This window comes from Stegastes partitus, unplaced genomic scaffold (genome assembly GCF_000690725.1).
Source record: "Stegastes partitus isolate 25-593 unplaced genomic scaffold, Stegastes_partitus-1.0.2 Scaffold1503, whole genome shotgun sequence".
NCBI classification, from domain to species: domain Eukaryota; kingdom Metazoa; phylum Chordata; class Actinopteri; family Pomacentridae; genus Stegastes; species Stegastes partitus.
Window position 1 is genome coordinate 47,428 of NW_007579234.1, and position 27,936 is coordinate 75,363.

A 27,936-nucleotide genomic window follows, 5' to 3' on the forward strand; every position below is an offset into this window, starting at 1 on the left:
CTTGAGAAACGTTGCAAAGCACTGAATAAAGCCACAGTACATTTTAGCTGTGGTTTGCTATTTTTCTGTAACTATCATAAGTACGTAAGAAGATGATCCCAATAAAAGGAAAAGGTCTCCGAGAAAATGACTGAATGAGTCACTGGAGCCACTTGTCTTTGCAGCAAGAGGCCTCCTGTCAGAATCCACTTCTCGGTGACGTAAGTCGTACATTGTGTCCATTCTCAAAACCCTAACCATCCATTTCAATCTCTCGTCCTCTCACGCAGCTCTCAGACGAAGATGAGCGGATGTCGGTGGGAAGCCGGGGCAGCGTCAGGGTCAGTATCACTCAAACAGCACATGTAATAAAAATTCAAAAAACCCTCTCTCAGTCGTCATCGCATACCTTTATGCTTTTCGATTCACAAAGACAGACCTTGTCCTCCTGATCCTTTGCTGATGTGGAGGCAGCGTGTCTGTTCTTGGCAACCTAACAAGGTGCCGTCAGTGTGGGTGGTACTTTTTTGGTGACGGTGTTGTTGTCTCTCGCACAGTCGGATCTCGATGCAGTCGGGGCTTATGGAGGAGGGGTAAGGGTCGTTGAAACACAGACTCTGGATTGGTTCTTAACCCCCTTAAAGATTTGTTGTGGACGGATTGTTTTTGGACTAACAACAGAAGGAAATGACTGATTTACAGAAGGAGTCACATCTTACGCCTCCCTTTATCATACATTGCATGGCACACATCGTGTTTTATGTTCTACCTATAACTATATATAGGATGCAAGTGAAGCAATGCCTTTTATGGTTTGTCTTGTAGATCGTTTATAATCAGATAAATTGTTCCAAGATGTAGAATAAAGCAAATACATGCCGACTAACTTCTGTCAGGTGATTATGTTTGGCCCAGGACTTGTTTTTACTGTTGTACAGGAACATTGACTACCTTGGTGATAGATTTGATTTTTGTCAAAGAGAACAGTGTGTTTAAGAGCTATCTTTCTCCAACCAAAACACAGTCTGCACTATTTTAGGCTCTGTTATGGCTCTCAGTGTTAAGTGCTGTTTTTTTTTTTTTTTCTTTCCTTGTGGAAAAATAGCACAATCTGGATATTTGGCTAAATGTGTCCGTGCATGTACCGTGTGTGTTGCTTTGGTTTTGCTTCGGCACTTTTCCAGACAACTCGGGTTTTATACGTCACTGTCGTCTTCCTCTTTCTCTCCCTCCAAGGGCTCCTCCTTACACAAGAAGTCAAAGAAAAAGAAGAAGCATAAGCACAAAGACAGAGATGTATGCGAAAGCTCAAACTATACCTGCACACATGTGGCCAGAAATGATCACGCCGCGTCTCATTCTTGTTCTTTATTCGCAGAGAAACGGCTATGATGACGATTACAGCGTCATGTCCAGCAGGGTTAGTAGCTGTGTGCCACACTGACTGTAGGGGCGTTTGGTCTCTTGTAGAGTACGGGACTGTTTACATTCATTAACAGCATGGTACCACTTGGAGAAAGAAAGTTTGCATTACGTCACCCGTGACTCTCCTCTCTGTCGTGCTGCAGAGCTCAAGACTCAGCGATGAAAGCAGAGTGTCTCGTTCCTCCAGGCTAGACCTGACGGTGCGTGTTGGCCACCTCCGATCCTCTTTATAATTAGCTTTATGATTAGTTTTTTTTTTTTGCCTCATTAGAACAATGTGTGACTTTGCTTTTGGCTTGATGAACCAGATGGCGTGTGTTGAGGGTCATGGTTGTTTTAAGGCAAACTGCAGGATGGAGACAGAAAAGCTCAGTGATTTGTTGTGACGTTAGTAACCTGACAGTGTTGATGTTTTGCTGTTACACAAAAACTGTCAAGTACAATCACAGTCTGTAATTACAGCCGTTAGAGATTGCTTGGTCCTTGAAAAATATGTCTTAAAAGAAACTACATTTCCAAATTCCCTTTTCTTTTATACACTGGTTTGGTCCAAAATGATTTAATTGAGTATTTGACAGGTATGTTTTTAGGGTCACTACTAATCCCAGTTATTAGTAATCAAAGTGATTTGATAAATAAATACTTTTCTTTATAAATGTAGATTTAAAAAGGACTTTTTAGCATTTAGCATCAGTGTTGATGTGACATGTAACCAGTCAGTGCTCTGGATGGGACATAGTACAGACCTCAGAGCAGCTGCTTCAGAGCCATTTTTAAATTAGCTTTTTTTTGTAAGAAAAGAGGATGTTGCAGATAATATGAAAAATCCTGAATATCAGATCTGATAATCGGCCAAGCTGGTAATTGGTTGACGCCAAAAAAAGAGATCAGGATTTGATTTTGACGGCCTGTAGAAGGCAGCAATAGATGAAAGTCTGAGTTAAAGCAACTGAAAGAATGGGCAACATGAAATTGTTTAATCCTGGTTGAATTATAAAATGTAAATGTATAAAAGTCAGCAACTTTTTCCATTTACTTTCCGCATATGATCTCATCTTACGTGATCTGAAAACATCACTCAGTAATGATCGTATTGTTTCTGCCCCTGACAAGTGTTTCACTAAATCTCTGTAAGCAACATGTTCACTTTGATTTAGACCTAACATTTATAGCAGTAACTTTCAAAGTAACAGCCACACTTCGCCATAAAGCTGAACTCAGTGCTGTTAAAAACACATCTGTGTGCCGTCAGAAGGATGAGAGGACTTTAGGTTTTGCCCCTGCAGCGTTTTGATGTTGTCACCTGTGCTCCCTGCCTCTCAGAGCTCCATGCTGGGCGATGACAGCCGAGTGTCTCGAGCATCCAGATTAGACCTGCAGCCGGTGGGTGGCACTGCACTGGAACTGGTCGGCTGTCACAAAAGCCTGTTGCACGCTCTGTCTAAAGTTATCTCTGTTAACTGAATGCGCCGGATTGTTAGCTGTTACTGTATTAACCTCCGAAGGTTTTGCATATTTTCACTGGAATATTTCTAGTGGAGCGTGTTGCTAACGTTTTTGTAACACTTTTCGGTGCATGTAGTTTGAATTTCTTATTGTGGTGTTGGAGTCTGGGTCTCTATGTTGTTGTTTACGCCTTGTTTTTCGTCTTTGCATTGAAGACAAGCTGCATTTGTGACTTCCAGAAATAATTTTGTGTACTTACTATTGAACTTTTTTTTAGCAAGGCTGCTCCAAAGTTGCAAACTTACACTGCACTCACACTTCTGCACTCTTGCGTAGTATAACGACATGTTAAAAGCTGGGTGACTTTCTAAATGCTTCTTGTAAACCTCCTATCTGTTGTGCTCATTCATTTCCTTCCTTATCTTGGCTCATCGCTCTCTCTGGCTTCCATCTCCTCATTTCAGGCCTCTTATGCCTCTTCCGACATGTACAGCCTCAGTTCTTCCAGGAATCCAGGTTCAACTTTCAATGGTTATCAGGTCTGTATGCAGATAGACGCCAGACATTTGAAGGAACAGTTTAATTCCTGCGGCTTTCCCCTAATTATCAACCCTCTTCGGAGGAGTCAAAAGTCAAGAGAATACAAAGATGTACGCTCTTTTTGTTTGTCTGCTGTCATTTCTCTTGCAAAATCATTCTCTCTTTCCGCTCCATCCCTCTCTGTAGTTCTACAGGTCACTCAGTCAGATCACCCAGCAGCTCTATCGTAGGGTTGGTTCCCATCATTTCCAGCTTACCCTGCCACACTCAGCGTTAACTGACACCTGCAATCCTTCATCCACACCAGCATGTTTAACTAAAACTCTCCTTGTTTGTCTCTAGAGCAGAGGATTTGACATTTAAGTTAAAAAGGCTTCATCACTTTTTCAATTCACTCATTGATGCAACTGTTCTGTGTACTTGAGTTTTAAATAAAGACACATCAGGCACTGAGGGCAGTCACAGCTTTTCACTGGAGCAGAAAAGCACTTAATGAAATGTACATCTTGTGGCTCAACCTGCTGAAGCTTGAGCACACTTCTTACCCTCTATGTGTGTGTGTGACGTGCCACATGTGCAGAGCTCCTTGTATGAAGACAGCCTCTGCAGCGGGTCACGGCGAGTCCTCGGCTCCAGCTCCCATGTAAGAGTTTGTCGGAATCGTGGTGCAGTTGGGTGTGATGCACGTGTGTGACCTGGTTAATCATAAAAAGTTAGACATGTTAACACCGTCTGGGTTGACTCTACAGTTAACTAGAAGAATGGAGCACATGAATTTAATCTGAGCGTAAATATGTGGGGAAATATTATGGTGGGTCTTGCGTGTTTGTTTTGTTCTCTGTTGGTTTTAGATGCTGCATGGAAGTTCTTTTGGTTCTTGATATGGTTTAATTTAAGTCTTAAGTATTCAAAGACATTATTTTCTTATGTGTTGGACACTAAATGCACATTATTACTCCACTAAGGTCGTGATTTAGATTGCATATGTAGGTAGCAGTGTCATCAGCGTGGGTGTTTGCATGCTTTTTGGTGACAAAACCGTAACTATCTCTTTGTCTGCAGCCTTTAGAACACACTAGTTATCGCAGCTCCGGCTCCAGAGCCTCCAGCAGGGCCAGTTCAGCCCGCGCTAGCCCAGTGGTGAGCATTCCTTCACCAGACATCCTGGTTCCCAAGGTTTAAACTGGATTAACCCACATGTTTTGTATAGACAACACTGAATATGCTGAGAGCCTTCATGCACTTAGACCACAACATTTAGTTTATGATTTTACTGTTGGACAGAGGAGGAAGTAGATACACAATGAGTCTGTGTTCAGTGACTCAGAGTTGGCATGGTGTGCACAATTCTCCAAGATGAAAACATTGTGGAGAGTTCCAGCAGGTATTTCCTGGTAAACCTGTACTGTACTGCAGCTGCAGGTTGTTTACAGCTTGGTATCATGTTAGTGAATCATGAATTGAAGCTGAACTCCCTGCAAGTTCAATTCAATTCAATTCAATTCAATTCAATTCAATTTTATTTGTATAGCGCATATTAACAACAACAAGTCATCTCATAGCGCTTCACAAAGGCAGAGACAGACATTAAGGACATCAGTTTAAAGTAACTATGAGATCTATAGTAGAAGTCCAGCGCCTGTGGTCATCCGAGCAGCTCACTGAGCTGCAGTACAGTCGCTGATTGGAGCCATCTGTCACAAGCCTGTAGCCACAGAGAGACTAAGGCTTATTAATTATAGATGCAGTCCCTAAAATGTTGCTTTAAAAAAATAAAATAAAAGTTTTGGTGTCCACTGATTTATCAGCCGTGAATTTCTGAAGCAAAATGGAACATGTACCTCTTGATCCAAGTATTGTTACTAATTGTCACTATATTATCTGATTCTATGCATTTTTGTTAGAACTATGTCGTCATTAATGTAGTTGTCCTTTTTTTATTTTTATGTTTATTTTATTTAAGAAGGAAAAATGCACATTTATTAACACAAGCACTTGAGTCCGTCTTGTAAATGTACAAAATTAAGCCAAACAAGCTAAGAATCATCTCCAGCTGTTTTTATTTCATACATGCAACTCACTTTACTTTCTCTGACCAAATCAAAACAGTTACATTTAAGCACTTTTCAGTCAGGGACGGTTCGGTCTAAGAGTAAAGCTGTATAAACTTCTAGAAATAATACAAATGATAAAGAGTCTACCGTTTCACTTCCTCATGTGCATTTTTAGTGAAGCTTTTGATGTTTCCAGAAGTGTAGACTTCCTCTGAGCGTCTGGCTTCTTTGTTGTTGTGTTTCGCCCCCTGGTGGCCGATGTAGGACAACTGCAGCTCTGTTGCCAGTTTCTTGAGAAGCGCGGCCAGCGGCAGTGGCCTCCCCAGGGACCTGGACGACGTTACTATTCCTGACTTTTCTGATGTGAGTCGCTTTGCACGCACAGGAAGCCGGGATCGTAGCGTGAGTCGAGTTCCTGCTCGGTTGCTTTGTTTTGCCACCCGTCCTTCCTTTTCTGTGCGCTTTGCCCTACCGAGTGGGGCGACTGCACACTGGGTTTGTGTCAGAGGTTAATTTGTGTGTTGACAAAAAAGTGGAGACCACCATTCCTGTCTCGTGACAAGATGCTGTGTGTGTGTTGGGTAACAATTAAAGGTGGCGTATTGTGGATCTTTTGTCTAATCAGCTTTGAGTTTTGACATCACCCATACTAATTGTTTGCATGGTGTTACACACGGAAGTAAACTTGTGCCTGTTTGTAGTATGTTTGGCAGTAGATTGGAATACTTCAAGGTCAGGTGGTGTGAAGATGATTCTTCAGTCACTGCTGGGCTTGCTGCAGTAACGATTGTGGGACTTTCCTCTTTTGTCCCTTATTTCCTTTGTCTCTTATTTCTGCTCGCTCTGACTGTTTATTTGTCTCAACAGGTGGAGGACAGAGATTATCTCGAGAAGGTGAGTAAGTCACAACCCCAAATCCTGCCTTTGTTTTGGAACTCAACATGCATAAAGCGACATCTGTCTTAGGAAGAATAGTGACTGGAAGTGTGTTGGAATATTTGCACTGAAACAAGGGATTTTAATTGTGTGTTTTTCTGCTTCGTCAGGGATCTCGAGCAGCTTCTGCCTTAACAGCAGGAACACTCACCTCCTTAGGCGGGTCGTCTTCCCGGAGAGGAAGCGGAGAGACGGCTCTAACTGTTGATGCAGAGAGCTCCATAAGAGAAATAAAGGTAAGATCGTGTGGGCAGAGGTCAGTCATTAGCGTTACACCCCATTGAAAGACAAAATTAGTATGAAAACAAGAATTTATTACCGAACAAATCAAGTTGACGTTCAGTTAGTAATTGCTGAATTTTATAATTGAGACCACAATTTGTTAAGGGCATGCTTTAAAGGTGTTTCCCTCTTCATCACTATTTCAGCAACTTAAGTAAAATCTTTTTAACTCCTTGTCCACCATTCCAGATAAATGAGCTTACAGCTATACACAAGTGGATTCATTTTTGGCTTTAATTCAACATTTTCAAGTGCAGTCAAGTTGGCCTTGTAATGGACGTCTCCCTCAGTCAGCTGGGATAGGCTCCAGCCCCCATCTTGCTGTTCATTTTATCATTTCTTAGAAAGCACTTTTGTTTTCATCGTCTTGTCACCAAACTTTCTGCTTCATCTTCATCGTCACTGCTGATGTCCCACTGTGCTTCTCTGCTCACTGCTGCTGCGCTCTTTACCAGGAGATTCATGAACTGAAGGATCAAATTCAAGATGTGGAAAGCAAGTACACGCAGAACCTAAAAGAAGTGAAGGTATATACCTGAACCCCTCCCAGAGCTCCCAGATTTACGCTGTTAACCAATAGGTTTGCTGCCCCTAACTTGAACTGGTTATTGTGCAGTTTTGTTGTTGTTGTTGTTGTTTTCTATACATTGTCAAACAACAAAAAGCACAGACTTCCTCCACCACAGATGAACAAACCAACCTGTAATTGGATAATTCAGAAGTTTTTAAATTAAAACTGGAACAAACAGTGACTGCTCTGTTTTCCTAAGTGTAAAACATTTGCCTCATCTGCAGTGTTTTAGGTGTTAATAGTAGTGCTCCAGACCACAGAAAACACTGACACACATGGGTATTAATTTAACTGCAGTGCTTTTGTGAGGCTTAAATGCTCCGTCTGTGTTAATGCTGGGATCACACTACCCTGTCACCAGCTCCAAAGTGGCTGCAGACTGGTCAGGGCCGCCCTGATGATATCAAACATGATATTTAGCAGCTGAAATCAGGATGATTACATTTATCACGCTGCTGCTCAGAGCATCAGACAAGTACCACCAAACACCTCCATTTCTTTCTCATCCCGACTTGTTTAACCTTATGCTTTAATTTGTCTCACAGCAAAGTGTTGTTAGCGTTTCTATTTTGTCTCTATTTTGTTTGCATGAGATAATGTGAAGTTGAAGCACTGCTCCCTCTAACATGATAATCTTAATAAAATCTCATACTAAACAAGTGCTATTACTTATAAATCTTGTAGTGTGGACATGTCTGAAATTCGAGAGAAGTTTGTGACGTTGTTCCTCGTGTGTAACGCCACCGAATTTCAAAATACGTTCTGGATTTTAACCTTCTGTTGTCTGAGCCTGGCATGAGGCATAATTAGTACGTTCGTTTTCTAACTTGTGAAAATGCAAACTGCTGATCAAACTTTGAAAGTCCCCTCTGCATTTCCCTATCTGTCTTGATGCCGATGTGTGTGTGTGTGTTAGCATGTGAGTCTTTCCTGACTTTCAAATACCAGAACTTGCATCATACAGACAAGAGAACAGGTCTTCTTGTCTGCCAGCTGCATCCATCCTTTCCTGCAAACTTCATCTGTTTATCAACCGCACCTAAAAGAGGAAAGCTCGACTCTGCAGTTTTGTTTGAGGACATGACATACCTGAGCTCACACCTATTACGGTCTGTCTGTCCTTCCATTAGGACACATTAGCAGAAGTGGAGGAGAAGTATCGCAAGGCCATGGTGTCCAACGCTCAGCTGGACAATGAGAAGAACAATCTAATGTACCAGGTGGACACACTCAAAGACTCACTCATGGAGCTGGAGGAGCTGCTGTCGGAGTCACGCCGGGAATACGAGGAGAAAGTCAAGGTACAGCAGGATGTTGTTCAAAATTGCAGTAAAACATTTATTGTTGTTATTATTTGTAAAGCACATAATACAGTTCTCTTATTTAACTATTAGATCAAAAAGAATCAGATTAAGAGATCACATTGAACAGTGACAGAAGCAGCTTTTCTGTAGCCTTTTTTCTTGGCCTGTTGTGTTTCTGATGTTAAAAGATGAAAACAAGTCGGGTTGCTGGTTGTCAAGCTGTCTGTTGTTTCCCCACAGGAATACGAGCGAGAGAAGTATGCACACGGAGTGCTTCAGTTCCAGTTCAATGAAATGAAAGAGACGCTGAAACAAAGTGAAGAGCTGTTAAATGTGAGTGTTTGTCCCTCAGTGTGAACATGTGTCATTATGAGTGTGAAACACGGTGCAGAGAAAGCTCACCTCCTGGGTTTACAAGACACACATTTACAAAAAAATGAAATAAAAAAGGTGTGTCCTGTTACTTTGGTTAGGAAGGCTGCATGTTGGGGTGCATGTCACGGTTTCCTTTTCTTTTCACACAGTCAATCCTTACTCTGCTGTTCCTTTAATTTTCTCTTCTTTCACCTTTTCCTTTTCCTGCTGTTTAGGACATCCGCCAGCTGCGTTTGAAACAGGATGGTTTTGTTAGAGAAATATCTGATCTGCAGGAGACTGTGGAGTGGAAGGATAAAAAAATTGGGGTATGGCCTACGAGCCGCGATGCTGCCGTTTTATTGATTTAATCACATTCAGCAGTGACTTTAACTCACATGAATTCAGTTTCTTCTTTGCATGACACTGGATGCCTGTTTTCACTTTCACTTCTTCTGCACTTTTGTTGTCACTTTCTTTTGCACTCTGCCACTCGGGGGCTCCGCTCAGGCCTTAGAGCGACAGAAAGAATACACAGATGCAATCCGAATTGAGCGAGATGAACTCAGAGAAGAGGTGGTGCAGCTGAAGGATATTCTGAAGGTACTCGCTGTGCGAAAAACCTCACCATACTTTGACTGTTTTGACAATCGTTTTCTTTTTTCACTTCAACCAAATGTTATTTCCGTGTGTGATCGTCGGTGTTAATGTTTGACTTCCTACTGTGTAGAAACATGGAATAGTGTTGGGACCTGATCTGAACATCAACGGGGACGTTGTTGATGCAGAAGTTGACGGGTCCCCCGGTGCCGACCCTGCTACCCGATCACCTCAGGATCCACAGACCTCCCCGACAGAGGGGAACAGCATGCTCGGTAAAACGCACTCTCCAATTAAATCTGCTTTCCTTCCTCCTGCATGGCTTAGCAGAAGACTAGTTGAAGACTTTCACTCCAAAATGCTTTGTAGTAGTCCTGAAACATTAATAATTAATACAAGTAGTGGGATTACATGTATGCACATACTTCCATCATTCCAATCTGACCTTTAAGTGATTGTCTGGTTTTGGAGTAAACTCTTCAGTATCTAGTTTTGTGCTTCTGCAACATCAAGTGCCACCTAAACTCTGATTTGCACTGACTTTTAGAAGATAACCCTGGTGATTTTCTGTATTTTTCATGAACCTCAGGCTTTGGAAACAGAGTGAGCTTACGAGTAACCTCAGCACAGGGTTCATTCGGTTGTTGCTGTGAAACCAACATGACAGAGATGTCCTAAAGTTATCAGAATCAGTCATCTGATTGAATATCTAGTTAAACTCTGTCGACTAAAGATCAACAGATCATAGAGGATACCACAGAGCTCCATTGTTTTCCAAAAAACTTCTGAAAAAGCATCATTGAGCCACACTGTTGGCCTGGGTGACATGAGCCGTCATTACCATTATTGTTTTCGATCACTAGAGCACCAAATGTGTGTTAATCCACAACTGATATTAGTCCCTTAATTTAAAATACTACTGGTTGAGTCGCGATTTGTTTAAAGATGAGCTCTTTTTAAGATGCATGTCCTGACAAAACAATGGTAGTGAGAGACAAAAAAATATTCAGAATCACCAGTCTTATCCTTTCGGCAACCTCTATCTCACTTCTTGCTTCTTTTTTTTTTTTGTAGCAACTAAGATCCCATTACAGACTTGATTTGCCTTCTGGTACTAATGTCTTGGCTCTTGCACCTTTATCATCATTTCAGCAAACGCATACTTGTTCTGAATCACAACTAACCTCTTCATACAACATTTGTTGGTGTGTACGTGCCGACAGATCTCGGTGATAGGATTTAATGGTCCTAAGCATCTGAGAGTTCGTATTAGAAGCCAACTGTGTAGCAAAGATTTATATGGATCATTGTATATGTACGGCTTCTTTTCTTGTCATGCTGCAGTACTGGGGATCGAGGACTTGATGTCGGTGTTCCTCCTGCCTCTCTTTTCCTTCTTGTGCTTCTCTCGATCATCTTGGCTCTTTGCTACCCTTTCTTTCCGGCCACCAAATCAGCCAGGTGTTCTGCCTTGTTTTGACTTCTGCTGATGCTCTTCCTGATGAAGATTACATTGTTGAAAGTCTTGTGTTAAGTCAGCGTTTATTTTTGGCCCTCTATCATCGTATGCTCTTCATGATCTCCCAGGCAACACAGAGGAGACTGAGTTGAGAAGTAGCAGAGAGGAAGAGGTGGATCCAGAGCAGCAACAAGAAATGCTTCAGGAAGTCAAAGAGAATCACTTGAACTCTGAACTTGACTCTCTGAACTCTGAACTCTGTAATGCTGCCGATGTGTCCACAAAGGATGCAACTAGTGAAAAACAGCCATCGGAAGAACAACAGGCATGCTTACCCACAGAGGAGGACTTCACTGTTGACAATAAAGACAATCCAACCACAGAAGCCAAAGATATAATCGTTTGCAGCCCTGAACTTCATCATGTTCAACCTGTAACAAGTCCTGAGGAAAATGTTCCAGAAACAGAAATACCTGAGGGGGGAAATTTAAAAGAGACCACTTACTCAGATTTAGAGCAGACAGAAACCAAAAATAGTAGTGTTGACACACACAGTGATGATGTTAGGGATACCGACCTCTTTACAAACCAAGACAACAAGCAGGAAGGTGTAGATGAAAGTAATTTAACGAATACAGAACCTTGTCCTCAGCAAAACGTTGCACAAGATGTTTTGAAAGAAGGTTTATCTGCTGAGTCCGTCCCAGCTGTACCAAACACCGAACCTCAACAAGATCCTCAGAATGCCGAAGAGGCAGACAACATCGAGGCAGAGGAAACACCAAGTAAGTCTGCCTCTGGGAAAAAGAAGAAAAAGAAGAAGAAAGGCAAAAAGAAAGGAGGCGCTCAGGATAACAAGAACCAACAGAAAGACGGAACAGAGAAGGAAAACAAAGCGGAGAAAGATGTAGAATCAGCTGCAAGAAGTAATGGAGCTACNTCTTCTCGCCCTCATCTTTCATCTCTCCTTAGAAATACTACGGCCTGAACACCAAAATAGACGACCGATCGGACAGCAAATGGGGAGATATTGAACAATGGATGGTACAGTTTGTGTGCTGTGATGACAACACTGAAAACATATCTAATCGTGTACTAAATTCAGCGCATGCCTCCGTACATATTCTGAAGCCGTACTTCCTGTCGGCTTTCACAGCGTCTGCCTTTGAATTCCAGATAATTCCCGTTAAGCCTTTTTTGGAAAATAAGGGATTATAATGAATCAAAGCTTGGCCATTAATGATAATCCACTTATTCAGAGGAGCGGGGTGGCCGTTTGGCTCGGAATCAGCATGACCATCTGCCCCGTCGGTGTGAGACTTGCATGGGATTTGCTGTGTTGAGTGCGCCCTCCGAGTTACTTAGTTTTAGTCGTCCCTGATCATTAGAGAGGTTGAGGATACTCGGTATGTGTGACTTGCAGTGTGATTAACCACGGTGTGTTTTAAGTAAACAGGAAGTGATATGACTTCATGAAACTGTGTGGTGTCAACAACAGTTTGAATGACAATACGTTCATTTGGACACTCTTGGCATGCGGTTGAACCTAATTGTGTGTTTGCTGGATTACTGGTTAACTGTGGATTTATAGGCATGGCTGATTCTAAGCAAGCGTTCTTTTTATGCCAGGCCTTGGAAAAGATTTGTCATTGTCCTGGGATAGCACATGCATTGTACAAATGGATTCAGATAAACTATGAAGCTCAAACTGTTGCTCCTCTTGTGGTGTCAAGTCCAATACAACAAAGTCTACATACTGGCAATCAGGTTCAATAGTATCTCATCCAATCTGAACCCAAATCCTGCATTTAATCTTTTTACGTGGTTCCTGGAATGAGGACATGTGAAATAAGCATGCACTATTTTTATTTTGCTCAGTGTTATACGTCCACAGAGAGGGTCTTGACTTATTTTTCATGCACTGGAAAACATCCTTTGCTCAGCACTGTGCTGCAGGTGCAGAAGCAGAAACGTTGTTTATTCTACTTTGTCGCTCGGCAAATATCAACTCAATGAATCTCACATCATTCTACCTGCACAAGTCACTTAACATTAGCTAAACTTGTTGGACTGCTGCAGGTTGAAGAATCTGATGGGTTTTAAAATATAATATACTGTGTGTTCTTGTATTCTTACTTTAACTTCAAGAACTGCAAATGAATACCTTAGCAAAGGACTTTTTTTATTTTTTTTACTTTTGCAGGTGCCTATAGACTCAGAAATAGGCCAATGAGAGTCTTAGAAAGATCACAATTGAAAGATTTGTTACAGAATGCGTTGTGAAATGTGAAACTTTTACAACTTTGAAACAGGATCCAGAAGGGAACTGATATCTGAACCCATCCCTGATTGCATAAATGTACTGGTCATACCTTAATAACAATACCGCCTTAAATGAAATGAAAACAGATTTTAATTACTATTTTTAGAATGACTTAATGGACTGGACACCACTGGATGAGACTGACTTTAACAGTGTGACACAAGCGACCGCTTTTCTTCTTCTTCATCCATCTTGTCATCTCGTTGACCTTTGACATCTCTCTCCTCCTTCACATCCTTCCTCCCCTCTCGTCTCCGTCTTCACCCTTCCTTCCTCCCTCATCCAGGAGGACAGTGAGAGATACTCACGTTCTTCACGGATACAAACGGTTTGTAGTCTTCCCTCTCTGTTTCCATCTCCTCATGCATTTTCCTCTGTAATCTTGTCTTCTGTCATTTGGGGAATATTCACATCACATTGAGGAATTTCAGTGGGGAGCAACTCAGTATGTAGATGCTGGTTGCTATATCCAGCACATAAAAACCTGTAGTGAGACAACAGACTATTTATCGCACATAGTGAAACAGTTATCTGAGCAGAAGAGAGGCCTTTATGTGGATTACTCTACAGACAGACCCTGCTGGATTTCAATATGTATATTTAGAAATATACCTTCATGTTCTTATAAAGTTACAACTCTTTGCTTGCCGGCTGTCACACAGACATGTTTATCTTGAGAAACGTTGCAAAGCACTGAATAAAGCCACAGTACATTTTAGCTGTGGTTTGCTATTTTTCTGTAACTATCATAAGTACGTAAGAAGATGATCCCAATAAAAGGAAAAGGTCTCCGAGAAAATGACTGAATGAGTCACTGGAGCCACTTGTCTTTGCAGCAAGAGGCCTCCTGTCAGAATCCACTTCTCGGTGACGTAAGTCGTACATTGTGTCCATTCTCAAAACCCTAACCATCCATTTCAATCTCTCGTCCTCTCACGCAGCTCTCAGACGAAGATGAGCGGATGTCGGTGGGAAGCCGGGGCAGCGTCAGGGTCAGTATCACTCAAACAGCACATGTAATAAAAATTCAAAAAACCCTCTCTCAGTCGTCATCGCATACCTTTATGCTTTTCGATTCACAAAGACAGACCTTGTCCTCCTGATCCTTTGCTGATGTGGAGGCAGCGTGTCTGTTCTTGGCAACCTAACAAGGTGCCGTCAGTGTGGGTGGTACTTTTTTGGTGACGGTGTTGTTGTCTCTCGCACAGTCGGATCTCGATGCAGTCGGGGCTTATGGAGGAGGGGTAAGGGTCGTTGAAACACAGACTCTGGATTGGTTCTTAACCCCCTTAAAGATTTGTTGTGGACGGATTGTTTTTGGACTAACAACAGAAGGAAATGACTGATTTACAGAAGGAGTCACATCTTACGCCTCCCTTTATCATACATTGCATGGCACACATCGTGTTTTATGTTCTACCTATAACTATATATAGGATGCAAGTGAAGCAATGCCTTTTATGGTTTGTCTTGTAGATCGTTTATAATCAGATAAATTGTTCCAAGATGTAGAATAAAGCAAATACATGCCGACTAACTTCTGTCAGGTGATTATGTTTGGCCCAGGACTTGTTTTTACTGTTGTACAGGAACATTGACTACCTTGGTGATAGATTTGATTTTTGTCAAAGAGAACAGTGTGTTTAAGAGCTATCTTTCTCCAACCAAAACACAGTCTGCACTATTTTAGGCTCTGTTATGGCTCTCAGTGTTAAGTGCTGTTTTTTTTTTTTTTTCTTTCCTTGTGGAAAAATAGCACAATCTGGATATTTGGCTAAATGTGTCCGTGCATGTACCGTGTGTGTTGCTTTGGTTTTGCTTCGGCACTTTTCCAGACAACTCGGGTTTTATACGTCACTGTCGTCTTCCTCTTTCTCTCCCTCCAAGGGCTCCTCCTTACACAAGAAGTCAAAGAAAAAGAAGAAGCATAAGCACAAAGACAGAGATGTATGCGAAAGCTCAAACTATACCTGCACACATGTGGCCAGAAATGATCACGCCGCGTCTCATTCTTGTTCTTTATTCGCAGAGAAACGGCTATGATGACGATTACAGCGTCATGTCCAGCAGGGTTAGTAGCTGTGTGCCACACTGACTGTAGGGGCGTTTGGTCTCTTGTAGAGTACGGGACTGTTTACATTCATTAACAGCATGGTACCACTTGGAGAAAGAAAGTTTGCATTACGTCACCCGTGACTCTCCTCTCTGTCGTGCTGCAGAGCTCAAGACTCAGCGATGAAAGCAGAGTGTCTCGTTCCTCCAGGCTAGACCTGACGGTGCGTGTTGGCCACCTCCGATCCTCTTTATAATTAGCTTTATGATTAGTTTTTTTTTTTTGCCTCATTAGAACAATGTGTGACTTTGCTTTTGGCTTGATGAACCAGATGGCGTGTGTTGAGGGTCATGGTTGTTTTAAGGCAAACTGCAGGATGGAGACAGAAAAGCTCAGTGATTTGTTGTGACGTTAGTAACCTGACAGTGTTGATGTTTTGCTGTTACACAAAAACTGTCAAGTACAATCACAGTCTGTAATTACAGCCGTTAGAGATTGCTTGGTCCTTGAAAAATATGTCTTAAAAGAAACTACATTTCCAAATTCCCTTTTCTTTTATACACTGGTTTGGTCCAAAATGATTTAATTGAGTATTTGACAGGTATGTTTTTAGGGTCACTACTAATCCCAGTTATTAGTAATCAAAGTGATTTGATAAATAAATACTTTTCTTTATAAATGTAGATTTAAAAAGGACTTTTTAGCATTTAGCATCAGTGTTGATGTGACATGTAACCAGTCAGTGCTCTGGATGGGACATAGTACAGACCTCAGAGCAGCTGCTTCAGAGCCATTTTTAAATTAGCTTTTTTTTGTAAGAAAAGAGGATGTTGCAGATAATATGAAAAATCCTGAATATCAGATCTGATAATCGGCCAAGCTGGTAATTGGTTGACGCCAAAAAAAGAGATCAGGATTTGATTTTGACGGCCTGTAGAAGGCAGCAATAGATGAAAGTCTGAGTTAAAGCAACTGAAAGAATGGGCAACATGAAATTGTTTAATCCTGGTTGAATTATAAAATGTAAATGTATAAAAGTCAGCAACTTTTTCCATTTACTTTCCGCATATGATCTCATCTTACGTGATCTGAAAACATCACTCAGTAATGATCGTATTGTTTCTGCCCCTGACAAGTGTTTCACTAAATCTCTGTAAGCAACATGTTCACTTTGATTTAGACCTAACATTTATAGCAGTAACTTTCAAAGTAACAGCCACACTTCGCCATAAAGCTGAACTCAGTGCTGTTAAAAACACATCTGTGTGCCGTCAGAAGGATGAGAGGACTTTAGGTTTTGCCCCTGCAGCGTTTTGATGTTGTCACCTGTGCTCCCTGCCTCTCAGAGCTCCATGCTGGGCGATGACAGCCGAGTGTCTCGAGCATCCAGATTAGACCTGCAGCCGGTGGGTGGCACTGCACTGGAACTGGTCGGCTGTCACAAAAGCCTGTTGCACGCTCTGTCTAAAGTTATCTCTGTTAACTGAATGCGCCGGATTGTTAGCTGTTACTGTATTAACCTCCGAAGGTTTTGCATATTTTCACTGGAATATTTCTAGTGGAGCGTGTTGCTAACGTTTTTGTAACACTTTTCGGTGCATGTAGTTTGAATTTCTTATTGTGGTGTTGGAGTCTGGGTCTCTATGTTGTTGTTTACGCCTTGTTTTTCGTCTTTGCATTGAAGACAAGCTGCATTTGTGACTTCCAGAAATAATTTTGTGTACTTACTATTGAACTTTTTTTTAGCAAGGCTGCTCCAAAGTTGCAAACTTACACTGCACTCACACTTCTGCACTCTTGCGTAGTATAACGACATGTTAAAAGCTGGGTGACTTTCTAAATGCTTCTTGTAAACCTCCTATCTGTTGTGCTCATTCATTTCCTTCCTTATCTTGGCTCATCGCTCTCTCTGGCTTCCATCTCCTCATTTCAGGCCTCTTATGCCTCTTCCGACATGTACAGCCTCAGTTCTTCCAGGAATCCAGGTTCAACTTTCAATGGTTATCAGGTCTGTATGCAGATAGACGCCAGACATTTGAAGGAACAGTTTAATTCCTGCGGCTTTCCCCTAATTATCAACCCTCTTCGGAGGAGTCAAAAGTCAAGAGAATACAAAGATGTACGCTCTTTTTGTTTGTCTGCTGTCATTTCTCTTGCAAAATCATTCTCTCTTTCCGCTCCATCCCTCTCTGTAGTTCTACAGGTCACTCAGTCAGATCACCCAGCAGCTCTATCGTAGGGTTGGTTCCCATCATTTCCAGCTTACCCTGCCACACTCAGCGTTAACTGACACCTGCAATCCTTCATCCACACCAGCATGTTTAACTAAAACTCTCCTTGTTTGTCTCTAGAGCAGAGGATTTGACATTTAAGTTAAAAAGGCTTCATCACTTTTTCAATTCACTCATTGATGCAACTGTTCTGTGTACTTGAGTTTTAAATAAAGACACATCAGGCACTGAGGGCAGTCACAGCTTTTCACTGGAGCAGAAAAGCACTTAATGAAATGTACATCTTGTGGCTCAACCTGCTGAAGCTTGAGCACACTTCTTACCCTCTATGTGTGTGTGTGACGTGCCACATGTGCAGAGCTCCTTGTATGAAGACAGCCTCTGCAGCGGGTCACGGCGAGTCCTCGGCTCCAGCTCCCATGTAAGAGTTTGTCGGAATCGTGGTGCAGTTGGGTGTGATGCACGTGTGTGACCTGGTTAATCATAAAAAGTTAGACATGTTAACACCGTCTGGGTTGACTCTACAGTTAACTAGAAGAATGGAGCACATGAATTTAATCTGAGCGTAAATATGTGGGGAAATATTATGGTGGGTCTTGCGTGTTTGTTTTGTTCTCTGTTGGTTTTAGATGCTGCATGGAAGTTCTTTTGGTTCTTGATATGGTTTAATTTAAGTCTTAAGTATTCAAAGACATTATTTTCTTATGTGTTGGACACTAAATGCACATTATTACTCCACTAAGGTCGTGATTTAGATTGCATATGTAGGTAGCAGTGTCATCAGCGTGGGTGTTTGCATGCTTTTTGGTGACAAAACCGTAACTATCTCTTTGTCTGCAGCCTTTAGAACACACTAGTTATCGCAGCTCCGGCTCCAGAGCCTCCAGCAGGGCCAGTTCAGCCCGCGCTAGCCCAGTGGTGAGCATTCCTTCACCAGACATCCTGGTTCCCAAGGTTTAAACTGGATTAACCCACATGTTTTGTATAGACAACACTGAATATGCTGAGAGCCTTCATGCACTTAGACCACAACATTTAGTTTATGATTTTACTGTTGGACAGAGGAGGAAGTAGATACACAATGAGTCTGTGTTCAGTGACTCAGAGTTGGCATGGTGTGCACAATTCTCCAAGATGAAAACATTGTGGAGAGTTCCAGCAGGTATTTCCTGGTAAACCTGTACTGTACTGCAGCTGCAGGTTGTTTACAGCTTGGTATCATGTTAGTGAATCATGAATTGAAGCTGAACTCCCTGCAAGTTCAATTCAATTCAATTCAATTCAATTCAATTCAATTTTATTTGTATAGCGCATATTAACAACAACAAGTCATCTCATAGCGCTTCACAAAGGCAGAGACAGACATTAAGGACATCAGTTTAAAGTAACTATGAGATCTATAGTAGAAGTCCAGCGCCTGTGGTCATCCGAGCAGCTCACTGAGCTGCAGTACAGTCGCTGATTGGAGCCATCTGTCACAAGCCTGTAGCCACAGAGAGACTAAGGCTTATTAATTATAGATGCAGTCCCTAAAATGTTGCTTTAAAAAAATAAAATAAAAGTTTTGGTGTCCACTGATTTATCAGCCGTGAATTTCTGAAGCAAAATGGAACATGTACCTCTTGATCCAAGTATTGTTACTAATTGTCACTATATTATCTGATTCTATGCATTTTTGTTAGAACTATGTCGTCATTAATGTAGTTGTCCTTTTTTTATTTTTATGTTTATTTTATTTAAGAAGGAAAAATGCACATTTATTAACACAAGCACTTGAGTCCGTCTTGTAAATGTACAAAATTAAGCCAAACAAGCTAAGAATCATCTCCAGCTGTTTTTATTTCATACATGCAACTCACTTTACTTTCTCTGACCAAATCAAAACAGTTACATTTAAGCACTTTTCAGTCAGGGACGGTTCGGTCTAAGAGTAAAGCTGTATAAACTTCTAGAAATAATACAAATGATAAAGAGTCTACCGTTTCACTTCCTCATGTGCATTTTTAGTGAAGCTTTTGATGTTTCCAGAAGTGTAGACTTCCTCTGAGCGTCTGGCTTCTTTGTTGTTGTGTTTCGCCCCCTGGTGGCCGATGTAGGACAACTGCAGCTCTGTTGCCAGTTTCTTGAGAAGCGCGGCCAGCGGCAGTGGCCTCCCCAGGGACCTGGACGACGTTACTATTCCTGACTTTTCTGATGTGAGTCGCTTTGCACGCACAGGAAGCCGGGATCGTAGCGTGAGTCGAGTTCCTGCTCGGTTGCTTTGTTTTGCCACCCGTCCTTCCTTTTCTGTGCGCTTTGCCCTACCGAGTGGGGCGACTGCACACTGGGTTTGTGTCAGAGGTTAATTTGTGTGTTGACAAAAAAGTGGAGACCACCATTCCTGTCTCGTGACAAGATGCTGTGTGTGTGTTGGGTAACAATTAAAGGTGGCGTATTGTGGATCTTTTGTCTAATCAGCTTTGAGTTTTGACATCACCCATACTAATTGTTTGCATGGTGTTACACACGGAAGTAAACTTGTGCCTGTTTGTAGTATGTTTGGCAGTAGATTGGAATACTTCAAGGTCAGGTGGTGTGAAGATGATTCTTCAGTCACTGCTGGGCTTGCTGCAGTAACGATTGTGGGACTTTCCTCTTTTGTCCCTTATTTCCTTTGTCTCTTATTTCTGCTCGCTCTGACTGTTTATTTGTCTCAACAGGTGGAGGACAGAGATTATCTCGAGAAGGTGAGTAAGTCACAACCCCAAATCCTGCCTTTGTTTTGGAACTCAACATGCATAAAGCGACATCTGTCTTAGGAAGAATAGTGACTGGAAGTGTGTTGGAATATTTGCACTGAAACAAGGGATTTTAATTGTGTGTTTTTCTGCTTCGTCAGGGATCTCGAGCAGCTTCTGCCTTAACAGCAGGAACACTCACCTCCTTAGGCGGGTCGTCTTCCCGGAGAGGAAGCGGAGAGACGGCTCTAACTGTTGATGCAGAGAGCTCCATAAGAGAAATAAAGGTAAGATCGTGTGGGCAGAGGTCAGTCATTAGCGTTACACCCCATTGAAAGACAAAATTAGTATGAAAACAAGAATTTATTACCGAACAAATCAAGTTGACGTTCAGTTAGTAATTGCTGAATTTTATAATTGAGACCACAATTTGTTAAGGGCATGCTTTAAAGGTGTTTCCCTCTTCATCACTATTTCAGCAACTTAAGTAAAATCTTTTTAACTCCTTGTCCACCATTCCAGATAAATGAGCTTACAGCTATACACAAGTGGATTCATTTTTGGCTTTAATTCAACATTTTCAAGTGCAGTCAAGTTGGCCTTGTAATGGACGTCTCCCTCAGTCAGCTGGGATAGGCTCCAGCCCCCATCTTGCTGTTCATTTTATCATTTCTTAGAAAGCACTTTTGTTTTCATCGTCTTGTCACCAAACTTTCTGCTTCATCTTCATCGTCACTGCTGATGTCCCACTGTGCTTCTCTGCTCACTGCTGCTGCGCTCTTTACCAGGAGATTCATGAACTGAAGGATCAAATTCAAGATGTGGAAAGCAAGTACACGCAGAACCTAAAAGAAGTGAAGGTATATACCTGAACCCCTCCCAGAGCTCCCAGATTTACGCTGTTAACCAATAGGTTTGCTGCCCCTAACTTGAACTGGTTATTGTGCAGTTTTGTTGTTGTTGTTGTTGTTTTCTATACATTGTCAAACAACAAAAAGCACAGACTTCCTCCACCACAGATGAACAAACCAACCTGTAATTGGATAATTCAGAAGTTTTTAAATTAAAACTGGAACAAACAGTGACTGCTCTGTTTTCCTAAGTGTAAAACATTTGCCTCATCTGCAGTGTTTTAGGTGTTAATAGTAGTGCTCCAGACCACAGAAAACACTGACACACATGGGTATTAATTTAACTGCAGTGCTTTTGTGAGGCTTAAATGCTCCGTCTGTGTTAATGCTGGGATCACACTACCCTGTCACCAGCTCCAAAGTGGCTGCAGACTGGTCAGGGCCGCCCTGATGATATCAAACATGATATTTAGCAGCTGAAATCAGGATGATTACATTTATCACGCTGCTGCTCAGAGCATCAGACAAGTACCACCAAACACCTCCATTTCTTTCTCATCCCGACTTGTTTAACCTTATGCTTTAATTTGTCTCACAGCAAAGTGTTGTTAGCGTTTCTATTTTGTCTCTATTTTGTTTGCATGAGATAATGTGAAGTTGAAGCACTGCTCCCTCTAACATGATAATCTTAATAAAATCTCATACTAAACAAGTGCTATTACTTATAAATCTTGTAGTGTGGACATGTCTGAAATTCGAGAGAAGTTTGTGACGTTGTTCCTCGTGTGTAACGCCACCGAATTTCAAAATACGTTCTGGATTTTAACCTTCTGTTGTCTGAGCCTGGCATGAGGCATAATTAGTACGTTCGTTTTCTAACTTGTGAAAATGCAAACTGCTGATCAAACTTTGAAAGTCCCCTCTGCATTTCCCTATCTGTCTTGATGCCGATGTGTGTGTGTGTGTTAGCATGTGAGTCTTTCCTGACTTTCAAATACCAGAACTTGCATCATACAGACAAGAGAACAGGTCTTCTTGTCTGCCAGCTGCATCCATCCTTTCCTGCAAACTTCATCTGTTTATCAACCGCACCTAAAAGAGGAAAGCTCGACTCTGCAGTTTTGTTTGAGGACATGACATACCTGAGCTCACACCTATTACGGTCTGTCTGTCCTTCCATTAGGACACATTAGCAGAAGTGGAGGAGAAGTATCGCAAGGCCATGGTGTCCAACGCTCAGCTGGACAATGAGAAGAACAATCTAATGTACCAGGTGGACACACTCAAAGACTCACTCATGGAGCTGGAGGAGCTGCTGTCGGAGTCACGCCGGGAATACGAGGAGAAAGTCAAGGTACAGCAGGATGTTGTTCAAAATTGCAGTAAAACATTTATTGTTGTTATTATTTGTAAAGCACATAATACAGTTCTCTTATTTAACTATTAGATCAAAAAGAATCAGATTAAGAGATCACATTGAACAGTGACAGAAGCAGCTTTTCTGTAGCCTTTTTTCTTGGCCTGTTGTGTTTCTGATGTTAAAAGATGAAAACAAGTCGGGTTGCTGGTTGTCAAGCTGTCTGTTGTTTCCCCACAGGAATACGAGCGAGAGAAGTATGCACACGGAGTGCTTCAGTTCCAGTTCAATGAAATGAAAGAGACGCTGAAACAAAGTGAAGAGCTGTTAAATGTGAGTGTTTGTCCCTCAGTGTGAACATGTGTCATTATGAGTGTGAAACACGGTGCAGAGAAAGCTCACCTCCTGGGTTCAAAAGACACATGTTTACAAAAAAAATAAATGAAAAAAGGTGTGTCCTGTTACTTTGGTTAGGAAGGCTGCATGTTGAGGTGCATGTCACTGTTTCCTTTTCTTTTCACACAGTAAATCCTTACTCTGCTGTTCCTTTAATTTTCTCTTCTTTCACCTTTTCCTTTTCCTGCTGTTTAGGACATCCGCCAGCTGCGTTTGAAACAGGATGGTTTTGTTAGAGAAATATCTGATCTGCAGGAGACTGTGGAGTGGAAGGATAAAAAAATTGGGGTATGGCCTACGAGCCGCGATGCTGCCGTTTTATTGATTTAATCACATTCAGCAGTGACTTTAACTCACATGAATTCAGTTTCTTCTTTGCATGACACTGGATGCCTGTTTTCACTTTCACTTCTTCTGCACTTTTGTTGTCACTTTCTTTTGCACTCTGCCACTCGGGGGCTCCGCTCAGGCCTTAGAGCGACAGAAAGAATACACAGATGCAATCCGAATTGAGCGAGATGAACTCAGAGAAGAGGTGGTGCAGCTGAAGGATATTCTGAAGGTACTCGCTGTGCGAAAAACCTCACCATACTTTGACTGTTTTGACAATCGTTTTCTTTTTTCACTTCAACCAAATGTTATTTCCGTGTGTGATCGTCGGTGTTAATGTTTGACTTCCTACTGTGTAGAAACATGGAATAGTGTTGGGACCTGATCTGAACATCAACGGGGACGTTGTTGATGCAGAAGTTGACGGGTCCCCCGGTGCCGACCCTGCTACCCGATCACCTCAGGATCCACAGACCTCCCCGACAGAGGGGAACAGCATGCTCGGTAAAACGCACTCTCCAATTAAATCTGCTTTCCTTCCTCCTGCATGGCTTAGCAGAAGACTAGTTGAAGACTTTCACTCCAAAATGCTTTGTAGTAGTCCTGAAACATTAATAATTAATACAAGTAGTGGGATTACATGTATGCACATACTTCCATCATTCCAATCTGACCTTTAAGTGATTGTCTGGTTTTGGAGTAAACTCTTCAGTATCTAGTTTTGTGCTTCTGCAACATCAAGTGCCACCTAAACTCTGATTTGCACTGACTTTTAGAAGATAACCCTGGTGATTTTCTGTATTTTTCATGAACCTCAGGCTTTGGAAACAGAGTGAGCTTACGAGTAACCTCAGCACAGGGTTCATTCGGTTGTTGCTGTGAAACCAACATGATAGAGATGTTCTAAAGTTGTCAGAATCAGTCTAGTTAAACTCTGTCTACTGAAGATCAACAGATTATAGAGGATACCAAAAAACTTTCCAAAAAACTTCTGAAGAAGCATCATTGAGCCACACTGTTGGCCTGGGTGACATGAGCCGTCATTACCATTATTGTTTTCGATCACTAGAGCACCAAATGTGTGTTAATCCACAACTGATATTAGTCCCTTAATTTAAAATACTACTGGTTGAGTCGCGATTTGTTTAAAGATGAGCTCTTTTTAAGATGCATGTCCTGACAAAACAATGGTAGTGAGAGACAAAAAAATATTCAGAATCACCAGTCTTATCCTTTCGGCAACCTCTATCTCACTTCTTGCTTCTTTTTTTTTTTTGTAGCAACTAAGATCCCATTACAGACTTGATTTGCCTTCTGGTACTAATGTCTTGGCTCTTGCACCTTTATCATCATTTCAGCAAACGCATACTTGTTCTGAATCACAACTAACCTCTTCATACAACATTTGTTGGTGTGTACATGCCGACAGATCTCGGTGATAGGATTTAATGGTCCTAAGCATCTGAGAGTTCGTATTAGAAGCCAACTGTGTAGCAAAGATTTATATGGATCATTGTATATGTACGGCTTCTTTTCTTGTCATGCTGCAGTACTGGGGATCGAGGACTTGATGTCGGTGTTCCTCCTGCCTCTCTTTTCCTTCTTGTGCTTCTCTCGATCATCTTGGCTCTTTGCTACTCTTTCTTTCCGGCCACCAAATCAGCCAGGTGTTCTGCCTTGTTTTGACTTCTGCTGATGCTCTTCCTGATGAAGATTACATTGTTGAAAGTCTTGTGTTAAGTCAGCGTTTATTTTTGGCCCTCTATCATCGTATGCTCTTCATGATCTCCCAGGCAACACAGAGGAGACTGAGTTGAGAAGTAGCAGAGAGGAAGAGGTGGATCCAGAGCAGCAACAAGAAATGCTTCAGGAAGTCAAAGAGAATCACTTGAACTCTGAACTTGACTCTCTGAACTCTGAACTCTGTAATGCTGCCGATGTGTCCACAAAGGATGCAACTAGTGAAAAACAGCCATCGGAAGAACAACAGGCATGCTTACCCACAGAGGAGGACTTCACTGTTGACAGTAATGACAATCCAACCACAGAAGCCAAAGATATAATCGTTTGCAGCCCTGAACTTCATCATGTTCAACCTGTAACAAGTCCTGAGGAAAATGTTCCAGAAACAGAAATACCTGAGGGGGGGAATTTAAAAGAGACCACTTACTCAGATTTAGAGCAGACAGAAACCAAAAATAGTAGTGTTGACACACACAGTGATGATGTTAGGGATACCGACCTCTTTACAAACCAAGACAACAAGCAGGAAGGTGTAGATGAAAGTAATTTAACGAATACAGAACCTTGTCCTCAGCAAAACGTTGCACAAGATGTTTTGAAAGAAGGTTTATCTGCTGAGTCCGTCCCAGCTGTACCAAACACCGAACCTCAACAAGGTCCTCAGAATGCCGAAGAGGCAGACAACATCGAGGCAGAGGAAACACCAAGTAAGTCTGCCTCTGGGAAAAAGAAGAAAAAGAAGAAGAAAGGCAAAAAGAAAGGAGGCGCTCAGGATAACAAGAACCAACAGAAAGACGGAACAGAGAAGGAAAACAAAGCGGAGAAAGATGTAGAATCAGCTGCAAGAAGTAATGGAGCTACAGCAGAGCCTAAATCTGCTGGTCCTGTCACTGAATCAAAGGTGGATCAAGTCGAGAATGAACAAGACAAGCGAGAAACTGAGGAAGTAGACGCAGTGGAACCAGCTGAACCAACCCAAACCTTTTCTAACACGGAAGGTCTTCAAGAACCAAGAACGGATGATTTGTCAAATGAGCACGACGAAAAACAAACTTCGGAAACCAAGACATTAGAAGATGTCGAAGTAGTAAATCCCAGTGATCATGTTGCAGATGGACAGAACGAGGAACAAACTTCGGAAACTAAGACCCTGGAAGATGTCGAAGTAGTAAATCCCAGTGTAGTGACAATGGATCATGTTGCAGATGGACAGAACGAGGAACAAACAGAAACGGTAGAATCAGTTGAGGCAGTGGAACCAACTGCTGAAACTCTCAAGGAATCCACAACAGATTCCAAAAAGGATGAAGACGATGGTAAACAAACATCAGAAATGGAGAAAGAAGAAGAAGAAGAAAGGGGTTCTATACCCAGTTGTGATACTGAAACCAACCTTTGTAAATCTGACTTAAACTCTAACAATACAGAGAGCACCGATGGCCTTGATACAAAGACAATCTCAAGTGTCGATAACTTTGAAAGCAAAGTCCTCCAAACCAAGTCAGAAACTGTTGAAGAAGTTGAGTCTGTTGATGAGATGAAATCTGAGTGCACAGCTGATACGCCTGAAAATGGCGTTGAAACAAGCAGTAAAGAAAACACTGAAGCCGAATCAAGCAATGATGATGTTGCTGCTAATGAATCAGAATCCATAAACAATCCTGATAGTAAAGATGACGCGTCCGTCTCACTGCCATCCACTGAGGACTTCAATGAGGATTTAAAGAGCTCGTCTGAATCAGATCCACCTGCAGCCATCGAACTGGGCAGCGATGACCCTCCCAGGAAGGATTCTGATCAAGCTCCTGAAGAGGCAGCTGAGGCAGTCGCAGATGATGGCGAGGCAGGAGCAGAGACTGAACAAGAAGGCTTTCATCAAGACAGAACAGGAAGTGAGGAGCTGAATGGTGACTTGAAGGAACCTGGAGATTCAGTTGAACCAGACATCTCGTCGCACGATGAAAAAAGCGACGGTAACAAAACGTCGTCATTAACAAGTACCACAGAGGTGTTGGATTCTGGAGAGAGCGTCGAGGCTGCAGTGCAGGACGAACAGTTGAATGATGCGGAAAGCAAAATATCAGAGTACATAGATGAGGCTAAAGAATCAAAAACTAAAGACAAAACAGAGGAGACCGATGCTAATGCCAAGTTAGATACACCACAGTCTCAGAGTGGTTCTGGCATCGAGCAGGAGACAGGCGTTCCACAAGACTCAGAACATAAAGACACTCAACATGTTAAGGAGAGTGAGTCATCTCTTTGTTCTTTGGATGAGCAGCCGAATGACAGCCAAGACAAACATGAGAACAGTGATTCATCTCGACCCACCCAACTGCTCAGCGACGAAGACGACGGCGAAGACGAGGAAGGGATGTCTTTTGATTTTGATGAGATGGACATGGAAGCAGCTGTAGAATCAGAACTTTCCAAAAACTCAGAACAGGAAGAGGTCGAGTTGGGAGTTGAAGTCGTGTCGGATGAAACCGTCGGTGGTAGTTTGGAGCTGTGTCAAAGTAATACTCAGTCAAATGAAAATACACAAGTCAAGCCAGCTGAAAGCAATGATGACAAGTGTACAGTTGATGGGGATAAACAGGTCGATGCACTAGATGAAAACTCAAATCCGTCTTTGGTTAATGTAGAAGCCGCACGTGAAGAGGTGGAAAATGTTTGTGAAGAGCGGGAAGACAAACCGAAAGAAGAAGCGGGTGTAGCAGATGATCCAGGGCTCGTAGCAGAGGAAGGGGAGGTGTCGAGTGTTGGAGGGCTGGCTGTGGTTGCAGAGAACATCAAACAAACTGTGTTCTCACTAGTAGAGGAAGGATTAGATGCTGTCAGGCATGAGCTGCACGGTGAAGATGTGGATTTACCAAAGGGTCCAGTTCAAGAGGTCAGCAACCAAGAGGCACCACAGCCAGGAAAGGATGGGAAGAAGAGTAGCAAGAAAGGCAAAGGCAAGGGCAAGGAGGACTGTAAGATGTC

The 27,936-nt window shown here is 42.1% G+C and overlaps 1 protein-coding gene across 1 annotated transcript in view; it reads left to right on the forward strand.

Annotated features, from left to right (window-relative positions):
• Window positions 1–27,936, forward strand: part of lrrfip1a (leucine rich repeat (in FLII) interacting protein 1a) — a 61,825-nt gene that overhangs the window by 29,676 nt on the left and 4,213 nt on the right. The window contains exons 6-35 of the mRNA XM_008300151.1: window positions 270–320; window positions 6,312–6,338; window positions 6,491–6,616; window positions 7,118–7,189; window positions 8,364–8,534; window positions 8,778–8,870; window positions 9,128–9,220; window positions 9,402–9,494; window positions 9,622–9,766; window positions 11,634–11,857; window positions 11,923–11,994; window positions 13,560–13,601; window positions 14,215–14,265; window positions 14,482–14,517; window positions 15,161–15,220; window positions 15,303–15,344; window positions 15,493–15,549; window positions 16,673–16,732; window positions 17,260–17,334; window positions 17,916–17,978; window positions 18,398–18,475; window positions 19,654–19,752; window positions 20,257–20,283; window positions 20,436–20,561; window positions 22,309–22,479; window positions 22,723–22,815; window positions 23,074–23,166; window positions 23,348–23,440; window positions 23,568–23,712; window positions 25,002–27,933. Coding sequence (XP_008298373.1) covers window positions 270–320; window positions 6,312–6,338; window positions 6,491–6,616; window positions 7,118–7,189; window positions 8,364–8,534; window positions 8,778–8,870; window positions 9,128–9,220; window positions 9,402–9,494; window positions 9,622–9,766; window positions 11,634–11,857; window positions 11,923–11,994; window positions 13,560–13,601; window positions 14,215–14,265; window positions 14,482–14,517; window positions 15,161–15,220; window positions 15,303–15,344; window positions 15,493–15,549; window positions 16,673–16,732; window positions 17,260–17,334; window positions 17,916–17,978; window positions 18,398–18,475; window positions 19,654–19,752; window positions 20,257–20,283; window positions 20,436–20,561; window positions 22,309–22,479; window positions 22,723–22,815; window positions 23,074–23,166; window positions 23,348–23,440; window positions 23,568–23,712; window positions 25,002–27,933 — 5,510 coding nt within the window. The remainder of the gene's footprint in view (window positions 1–269; window positions 321–6,311; window positions 6,339–6,490; window positions 6,617–7,117; window positions 7,190–8,363; window positions 8,535–8,777; window positions 8,871–9,127; window positions 9,221–9,401; window positions 9,495–9,621; window positions 9,767–11,633; window positions 11,858–11,922; window positions 11,995–13,559; window positions 13,602–14,214; window positions 14,266–14,481; window positions 14,518–15,160; window positions 15,221–15,302; window positions 15,345–15,492; window positions 15,550–16,672; window positions 16,733–17,259; window positions 17,335–17,915; window positions 17,979–18,397; window positions 18,476–19,653; window positions 19,753–20,256; window positions 20,284–20,435; window positions 20,562–22,308; window positions 22,480–22,722; window positions 22,816–23,073; window positions 23,167–23,347; window positions 23,441–23,567; window positions 23,713–25,001; window positions 27,934–27,936) is intronic.